General features: G+C 39.3%; 2 protein-coding genes across 2 annotated transcripts; both read left to right on the top strand.

Annotated features, from left to right (window-relative positions):
* Window positions 1-877: 877 nt before the first annotated feature.
* Window positions 878-5697, top strand: LOC128506390 (histone H4-like). The gene is made up of 2 exons (XM_053476808.1): window positions 878-919; window positions 5321-5697. Exons 1-2 carry the CDS (start codon window positions 878-880, stop codon window positions 5639-5641), a joined length of 363 nt encoding a protein of 120 aa, XP_053332783.1. The 3' UTR covers window positions 5642-5697.
* Window positions 5698-6321: 624 nt separating this feature from the next.
* Window positions 6322-7908, top strand: LOC128506332 (histone H2B-like). Its single transcript, XM_053476755.1, has 3 exons — window positions 6322-6637; window positions 7349-7550; window positions 7709-7908. Exons 1-2 carry the CDS (start codon window positions 6331-6333, stop codon window positions 7375-7377), a joined length of 336 nt encoding a protein of 111 aa, XP_053332730.1. The 5' UTR covers window positions 6322-6330; the 3' UTR covers window positions 7378-7550; window positions 7709-7908.
* The last annotated feature ends 2183 nt before the right edge of the window (window positions 7909-10091 follow it).

Below are 10091 nucleotides of genomic sequence, written 5' to 3'. Positions count from 1 at the left end.
TGTTTCTATTTTACTAAGTACAGAGTTGTCGTAAATAACAGATTATTTTGCATGCTTGTCAAAAACATTTGCAAATACCGTATCCAATTTAATTGTTTTTACCAAAATTAACGAATTGTTTAAAGCACGACTCGAAACGCGGAACGAATTTAGTTAAAAATAAACAACGGTTCTCTAAAACACGGCGGTACTGACACCACAAGGAAGCTTTTTAATTTAAACCACATAATCGCGGATGTTTCTTTAAACATCACGTGACGAGAGTAATATAAAACTTGCTCCGAATAACAAAACCTTATTTAGAAAACATAAATTCAGTTTCCCTATGTTTCCCCGCGCGCAGATTCAAATCATGACGTCACTCGCTACCAAACGCTGAGAAGGCGAACGACGCTTTTAACAGTTTTTCTCTCGTTTTAAAGTGTTTTTACGAACTTTATGAATTAAACAGATAACCTTTGCAAAATAATCGAGTGTCTTTTCGCTATTTTGTGTATTTGAAGATAATTCAGACGTTTTAAGCCGCTGCAAAAGACTGGTTTGCTGGGCGAGTACTGACATCACGACTACTGTTATTACACGTACATGAGCTGTGTGATGATAGATGAGATCCTGATTTATTCTAAATATGTTTAAGGTTATAGTTTGTAATTTATTATACTCAAGGGCAGAGTGTCTACTCGTGATAACCACAATACTATTTTTTACCCTCTCAAACATCCAGTTCTATGGTGTACATATCAAACACACAGGTACAGCGATTATAGGACACCACACTCATAGTTATTCATCTTATTCACATCTATCTATCTATCTATCTATCTATCTATCTATCTATCTATCTATCTCTCTCAGCACCCGCATATGATGGGGAAACATGGCTGGACTGGCCATAGGGCATTTGCCCGGTGGGCCGATGGTGATTTTCGTCTTTTGTGGGCCGGCCGCCGATGTTTTTTTTTTTTTTTTTTTGTAACGTTATAAACTATTAAAGGTGGCGGATTGGCCAATTGGTCATGATCGACTCTGGGCTGGACCAATTACGGCCGAGGAGGTCAGATGCACCCTCCCCCTTGCAACGGCTCAGCAATCTCATATCACTGCTGAACAAAAATGGAGAACAAAAAACGCAAAGGAGCAGGAGGAGCCGAAAAAATTAGCGCCAAAAAGAAACTAGCCCTTCAGGCAGATGCTGCCAAATGTGCTATAATATCACAGTTGTTTGGTGGCTATAGTGGAGCTTCCACTTCAGTAAAATTAGCAAGTAATGGAGGCCAGCAGCCGCAGGTTGAAGAGGGAAAGGGGAGGCAGGAGGAGGAGAGACCCGAGGTGGCAGGAGGAGGAGAGACCCGAGGCGGCAGGAGGAGAGACCCGAGGCGGCCGCCGGTCCAAGTGGCAGAACTGAACCTGAGGTAGCCTAAGTAAAACCATTAAAAAAAACTTATAAACCAAGTAGGTGTAGCTTATTTTCGTTGTGCTTGCTAACTTTTTACAGTCAGTTACAATAACTCCTACTGTGTACTAGTTAGCATGATGACAGAGTTTCTATGCTGGTGCTGTGATGTTACTGAGAGTGAATTATTGATAAGGTTAGTTAGTATGGGTTGCCAAACGTAAAAAACGTAATCGTCCCGTATTCAGAGAAAATATTACGCGTTACGAATTGAGGTGAAAAGGAACGCGATTTGTCCTGTATTTCAGCTAGAATGAAAAAAACAACAAACAAAAAAAACACACACAAAGCTGGAGTTATCCTGTGTCTTTACGCTGCCTCGGCTTCTCTCATTCTCTCCCTCCTTCTCCTGTTGATCAGCTGATCGGTTTATCAGCTGTTTGCTGGAGCCACAGCCATAAAAGCTGCTAGTCATGATCGGTTTGGATATGTGAGAGAGAAACATAAAGGTGAAACCAGGAGATTCCTTATTGAATCATCAGAGTTGAACAGGTGATAGAGAAACAGGTTTATCTTTTAGGTGACATGAATGAGTTGAAGGGAAGTTATGAACTGTTTCTGAGAGACAAATAACACCAGGATCCTTTTCTACATAGCTGACAGCTGGTAACTGTGAAGGGGCGGGTCTAGCAAAGTTTTGCCAGGGGGCAGGTAGGGCATTAACAAGGAAAGGGGGGCACAAAGAAATACTTTTCTTCCTTATTCTCATTTTAAATGTCTAGCTTTTAAATAATTATCTGAATCTTACAACCAAAGTGGTCATTTGATGTTAAATGTATAGAAATCCATTATCATTTATAGTAAATATTAAGTCTAGAAATATTAAGTCACTGTAAGCCCAGTAAGCTTACCATCTGTGCAGTCTGAAATTATGTTAAAGAAAGATGTTAAATCTATTTAATTATTGTAGAAAAATAATTGATTTCTGTGCATTTGTGTTACGATTTAGCTGGTTGTGGCAGCCCAGGTCTCTGGATGACACTCCAGCGATCGTGATCTCTGTGTTTTGTTGTGTTGTCAGTTCTTGTGCCATGTACTGTGTGTAAAATGGCATCAAAAATTCAATTAAGTGTTATTCTTTCTCAACTTTCTTTCTCTGTGTCCTTTCACTTTTTAAAAGTTGCCATGTTTAAAAAAATATTTTTTTTGCTGCCATGCTGTTTGTTGATGTGGTAAATAAATAGTTTATGAAAATATCACTAAATCTGTAATTTATTAATTTTAATACTCATTATAGATCATGTCTCACCTCTAGTCTTCTCTGTCTTAATTTTAGGTTTCCACCATGGTTGTAGATAGTTCAGGAGGTTAACTCGACCAAGCTGTCTTTTGTTTTCCGCTAAGTACTGTATATATATATTTAAGTATCAACTTAAAGCTAAACAACCTAAAATATGGAGTTATATCCCGGACGATATTCAAAAGAATTTACAAATTGCATTTGCAATTGCGTTCTCATATGTGGACATAATTCAAATGCAATTGCAAACTTTGCATTACCGTTTGTTTTTTCGACTTTGTGAGTGCACACTGACTGCCAAATTTCAAATGAAAAAGAAAAGTCCATTTGCAATTGCCATGTCTTACAAGTCATGAGCCTGTCATATTTAAATAGCAAAATCAATGACCACATTTGCTTTTTCACTTTCTCTGCGTCGCGCGTCAAGCCGCCAAAACTCAAACGCAATCTCTAATCCATTTTCAATTGCATTTCCAACACGTTACACGGAAACCTGTCAATCAGCGTCAGGGGTGGGTCTATACTGTGGGGCGGGATTGTATGGGGAGTGACGTCACTCACAGTCTCCGACAAATAGGGGAGAAATTGAGCAATAGGGGTGAACTGCGGTATGGAGCGATATCCCGGACAATATTTAAAAGAAATTGCATTTGCAAATGTGCCATAACTCAAATGCAATTGCAAACTTCGCATTACCGTTTGCTGTTTCGCCTTCATGAACGCACACTGACTGCCAAATTTCAAATAAAAAAGAAAAGTCCATTTGCATTTGTATTTCCCATGTCTTACAAGTCATGAGACGGGATTGTGTGGGGAGTGACGTCACTTGCAGTCGCCGACCAAGAGGGGGGAATTTGAGCAATTTTTGTCACTGCAGTGACGTCACTCCCCACACAATCCCGCCCCACAGTATAGACACGCCCCTGACGCTTCTTAAGTTCTCACTCACCTTCTGCTCAGGAAGTAAAGCTCGTGCCATGGAGCTGATTGTTTACATCAGCGTGTTTAATGGTTTAAATGAGATGCTATCCCTTTTAATGACTGACATTTACACTCGGCTCTGCATTTTCCAACACTCCAATAATATTAGCACTGCTACAAAGCTATAAAGCTACTGCTTACTGCTCTAAACAGTAACATCCAATTAATTTCACATACACTGTCTGGTATGTGTTGCAAATTGGCAATTATCACGCTATAATTCACTGTATATTCCATCATGATAAGTCCTGGAGCTGCACCGGCATGGTTCTGTGTTCACTGTGTTTCTGGGCTAGTGATGGATCGTTCATGAACGATTCGTTCTTTTTGAACGAGTCTTTAACATGTAAAACACAGACACTCCTACCTCCGGAATAAACACAGAGATGTTAGTCCCATCCGAATGCATACATAAAATGACAGACGTCATTAAAAAAAAAATCAAACTCAAACGCTGTTTGGAAAACTAGTCCCGTCCGAATAGGGCTTAAGTCATTTCAAATATTCTTAGTTGAGTTTATGTCCTTGGCAGGCTAGTAATTTCACCCTTGGGAAACAGTAATCTGCTGACGAAGACAAAGTTTAAAGAAACTATTTATGAACTAAAACGACAAAGAACTATGGACGAGATGTAAAAAAAAAAAAAAAAAAAAAAACATGATTTGAAATTATGATAAAATAGTAATTCAGTAATTCAGTTTTTTTTCCGTAATTATATTGTAATCACGTAATTACATGAAGTTAGTTGGTGTGAGAGAAGAGGATGCAGAGGATAGGGTTAGATGGAGGCAGATGATTCGCTGTGGCGACCCCTGAAAGGGAACAGCCGAAAGATAAAATATATATATATTATGAAATAACATTAACTGAATTGAAGGCTAAAGACCTTTGCTCTTCTGTGTTTTTTTAAAGTAAATAATAATAATAATAATAATAATAATCATATGGTTAGCTTATTAGCAGAATTGTCTAAAGAAGGAATAATGAGTTTTAGGCGGCACTTCATGTTTTGGATGGTTATTGCCTGCCATCTTGTGGCCGAGTTTAGTAAGTGTTTCCTTAAGCACTGTGATCTTGTAGGTCGAGAGTTTGAGGTTTAAATCCTGCTTCAGGTCTGTGTGCGGGGAGTTTGCATAGTCCCCCTGTTCTTGTCGGGTTTCCTCCTGGTACGAGCGTTTCATACCAAAATCGTTACCAAATTGCCCGTATTGTGTGAATATATGTGTGTGTGTGTGTGCGCGCTCTTGCGGTTTTAATCAAACTTCATTTAAGAAAGGTTTTACACATCACACGACACATATACATGGTTACAAATGCTTCATTTTTACACTGTTGATTACACTGATATGTAACAATGTTTCAACATTTACGCCGTATATGCAAAATTATACAAAGAACTACTGATACTTACATTACGTTACATTAGAATTTATATTTCTATCAGGTCTCGCAGATACTTATTTGCAGTTTGGTTGTATGATTTTTTTGGTATAAAATATAATAACGCATTTTATATATCTTTAAGGAAAACACGACCGTTGGTCTTAGTCCCGCCTCCTCTCCTGGTCTCAAGTAGGTCCTTTAGAGGCGAATAAACACGTCGTCGTTGAGGCTGTGCGTTACATTCTTTTATTTAACTTTGTAAGAGCAGTACAATGTCAGGAAGAGGTAAGGGCGGGAAAGGACTCGGGAAGGGAGGCGCTAAGCGTCATCGTAAGGTTCTCCGCGATAACATCCAGGGAATCACCAAGCCCGCTATTCGCCGTCTGGCGCGCCGTGGCGGAGTGAAGCGTATTTCCGGCCTGATCTACGAGGAGACTCGTGGTGTGCTCAAGGTGTTTCTGGAGAACGTCATCCGCGACGCCGTCACCTACACCGAGCATGCCAAGAGAAAGACCGTCACCGCCATGGATGTGGTGTACGCGCTGAAACGCCAGGGACGCACCCTGTACGGCTTCGGCGGTTAAACACTCCAATGGCTAACGACACGAACACAACGGCTCTTTTAAGAGCCACCCACATCTCCAACAAAAGAGCTCCTGTCTTCACCTTTGTGTAAAAATGCATCTTAAGCTTATTAAGCACCGTCTACAAAATATCATCGTTTAATACTTTCATGACACTTGTCTATCTGCGGGCAGTTGAGAGAACTAGATGTGTTGGATTTCTCACCTTGTCCAAATAATCAGGAAACCGTTTTAAAAGCCTTCGAATCCATTTAAAGCATCACAAGACATGAACAAAGCATTTAAAGTTTGTTACACACACACACACTAGTTGAAAATGTGGACGCAAAAGGATAACGTTTATTTACAAATTATATGTACAGGATATCTTTTGATGGTCGAACACGTGACGTACTTATTTTCTGGATTAGGTTATTGTAAATATCCTGGTTTATTCATTTATTTATAATAAAAACAATAAATTAATCCGCGACTCTAAAACGACGGGAAGGGACACAAAGCGAAGCGGAGGGGGGAGGAGTAACAGGAAGAGTCTGAGGTGGTAGGAGGTCCCTCACGTGTAGAGGTTTTGAATATAGACCAATCAAAATCCGTTCTTGGCTAGTGCTCAATTACAATGTGACCTGTACATAGAGGGCCCTCGAGGCGGAGCTGTTTATTCTTCTTTCAGTTTCAGAAGTAACAGCACCATGCCTGAGCCAGCCAAGACCGCCCCCAAGAAGGGCTCGAAGAAAGCCGTGACCAAGACCGCCGGCAAAGGAGGCAAAAAGCGCAGAAAGTCCAGGAAGGAGAGCTACGCCATCTACGTGTACAAAGTCCTGAAGCAGGTTCACCCCGACACCGGCATTTCATCCAAGGCGATGGGAATCATGAATTCGTTCGTCAACGACATCTTCGAGCGCATTGCCGGTGAGTCCTCTCGTTTGGCTCACTACAACAAACGCTCCACCATCACTTCCAGGGAGATCCAGACCGCCGTGCGCCTGTTGCTGCCCGGTGAGTTGGCCAAGCACGCCGTGTCCGAGGGCACCAAGGCCGTGACTAAATACACCAGCTCCAAGTAAAGCGCGTCACTGCCGTCTTCATCAACACAACGGCTCTTTTAAGAGCCACCCATGTTGTCCGTCAAAGAGTGACATATTTCCCGCTACTGAACGTGTGTGTGTGTGGTAGAAAAAGTTTAGTCATTTTAAAGTGTTTTTTTTATTTTTTTATTTTTATACACTTTCAAAGCAGTTTCATAGCAGCACCTAGAAATTGTAGTTTATTTGATCATTCAAAATTGGTTTCTATATATAATGCATGATTCTTATAATGAAAAGGGAGACATTCATATTTCTCATAATTAAATGGAAGTATCGCTTCTGTTTGTGGCAACGTGGCAACGTGTCATCATCTTGGTACACTGACCTGCATGCCACCAAACATGGACCACTATATAGTTTTCAGGAATAATAAGTGTCATTTAGGGACGAGGACATGACGGCTGAAAAGTTAAGTTGCATATTTCAGGTAAGAACTTTTTTTTAAGGTAACTTTAATATTTACCATGTCATTTTAATTAATGTCAGGTTAAGAATGTAACGTTGTGTATATTTGAGTTCTCATAAGGTGATGCGTTATTTACTTTCCCAATTAATGTTACATCTGCACAATATGTCTTTTAAGTGAGTAAAATTAGTCAAATTTTTGTTCTTTCTCAACCAGGTTTCAGCCAATACTGTTTACCTCACTGATGATTCAAATGTGGCCCTGTTCCCTGGAGGAGTTACTGGTGTTTTCAGTACATTAGACCTTACACCTAAGGGTCACTATGAGGTCCATGGCGAAGACATGGATTCAACCCTAGTAGGCCCTAACAGCCACAGTGGGTTACTGGCCCCTCCACGGCCACCAAAACATTTCAGAGGTAGGAATATTATTCTTTTCAATGTTTTTGTAATTTAGTTAATAAAAAAAGCAAAAAGAGGCCATTTCTAGGCCAACACATGGATAGCTAATATGAATAGTTAGAAAGAATAACAAATTACTATTGCAATAATTGTGAAGTCATGTTTTGTCTTTCAGATCAGTTTACCTTGCTGAGGTGGCTGGTGGGAGGTTGATTCCCAGTAGAATGGTGGTGGTTTGTATCTGGAGGGTGAAGCATCCCTTCACTGGGAATAATAGAAAAAGTGCAAGATGCCATTGGCAATTACAGTCCTATAATTTTGACAGATGCCTAGGGCAGTGCCATTCTGGAGTCAAAAGGAACAACAGGCGAGTCACAGAAGCCATTATTTAAATAAATAAATGTTAAATGGGTTGTTACAAAAATATGGTGTAACACCTGTGACAGTGTTTGTAAAATTAAGCCTCGTTTTAGGCATTTGCTCGTGAACAGTTCACCTTTTTTAAATGTCAGTACATACATTTTCATTTCATTCTTAGGGTCACAATCCTGGAAACAAAATGCTTGAAAAATTCTTGCTGTGCCAGAACAAGACTTTAATAGCCTTCGGGGAACAAAGAGGAAGAGATTAATGTATGCATTCAAATTATCACTTTGCAGTTCAACAAACTGCAAAAGCGTACATGCTTTAAAAGTACAGTTTCAAGAAGAACTGTAATGTAGGATGTGTCTTGGAATTGTAATATGCAGTATTTTTTTGTTAGTTACGACCCATAAACAGTTTTTTATCTTATTGCTCATGTTTTGTTGTGGCAGCCGTAAAGATGACGATACAGCTTTGGGAGAGGTCAGTGACAAAATAGAAATGTTGGTGATAGCATCTCAAAATCTGCCAGCTGTTACAGCAGCAATCAAAGAGCTCACTGATCTACAAACGACACAGCTAAATGCTTCCTTGATGGTCTGTAACTTGGGGGCAGTGAGAAAGACACTCTGGGTAACGGAAAGAAGTGTGTACAAAAGTGGGATACTATAACCCTCTTTCCACCAAATAGTACAAGCTCTACTTGACTCAACGCTTCTCGAAGTGTTACTGGAAAAAACATAATTGTGAGTAGAGTTAAGCCAGTAATATGCAGTGGAAAAAGGACTTAATTTTTCTGCACTACTGTACTATGGTTAGCAAGCCTAGTCTTGTAGACCCCCTGCCCAATTAATTTTAGTGTTTTCCTTGCTATATCACACACATTTCTTTTCATAGAATGCTGTTAGTTACCTGATCACTTGAACCAGGTGTGCTGGGAGCAGGGAAAATATGAAAAACGTGCAGGGCAGGAAATCCTCAGGGACCGAGGTTGGGAACCACTGCTTTAATTCATCTAAATAGATTTAAATTAAATCATACATTCGTAAAATCATTCACTGAATAACTTTATTCATCACATTCAAGGCAAATTAAATCTTTAACAGTGGTGTTCTTTATCAGTTTCAGTTTAAAGACTTGTTGTTCAGAATTTGCTTTAGTTGAATCAAGTAAAAATTAATTTTCTTGTCTTTTTCTATCAATACTCTTTGAAGTACAGTGCTGTGAAACAGTATTTGTCCCAATCTTTGAAAGGGTGAGTTAAATTTCACTTGCCACATCCAGGCCTGATTAATGCCAGACCTCTTGAATTAAGAAATGGGGCGAATACTTTTTACAGCACTGTATATATTATCCACAGACCATTGACCAGGAAAGATGTATAACAAAACATCTGAAGCCTCAATTAGGATATTGCATTTATAGGCCTTTGTGCAGAGAGGGCTTGATTTATTCACCTTTCACTTACAACAAAACTGAGTTAATAGATAAATGTTTGTAAAACAATATAAATATGTGGGATAATTGCATGACTAAACATGTATCAGCATATAAGTAGACATGGAGAAAAGAAAATATTGTCCAAACGTAACAGTCTTCTGTAATGTTTCTTTTGCAGATATGGAAGAGCCAATGCTGTCGCTGCAGAAGCATTAATGGCTGCAGGACATGTGTGGAGCAGTGGAAGGAGACTTCTCCACACTGTGCAAAATGTAGAGAAGTCAACTACAGTGCAATAGAAGTTGCAGGTCTAACTGCTGCTTTTTTATTTTTAAAATCCTTTTTTATGGAAGAGTAATGTTGTAGAGTAGAGTTTAATTACTCTCAGAAAGGTAAACCCATTAATTACTCACAGAAATGTAAACCCATTAATTACTCACAAACTGCAAAAGCGTACATGCTTTAAAATTACAGTTTCAAGAAGAACTGTAATGTAGGATGTGTCTTGGAATTGTAATATGCAGTATTTTTTTGTTAGTTACGACCCATAAAGGTAAACCCATTAATTACTCACAGAAAGGTAAACCCATTAATTACTCACAGAAAGGTAAACCCATTAATTACTCACAGAAAGGTAAACCCTTACATCTATGTATTATTTTTGTCCAGTATGTTCTGTAAATTGCTAATGCACCAGTTTATGCATTTCTCTGAGTTATGTTTGTCAGATAAAGCAAGGCTTCTTTGTATGGAGC

Source organism: Clarias gariepinus, chromosome 18 (assembly GCF_024256425.1).
Source record: "Clarias gariepinus isolate MV-2021 ecotype Netherlands chromosome 18, CGAR_prim_01v2, whole genome shotgun sequence".
Lineage (NCBI taxonomy): Eukaryota > Metazoa > Chordata > Actinopteri > Siluriformes > Clariidae > Clarias > Clarias gariepinus.
The sequence above is the reverse complement of the archived record's forward strand: the minus strand, read 5'-3'. Positions and strand labels throughout refer to the sequence as shown.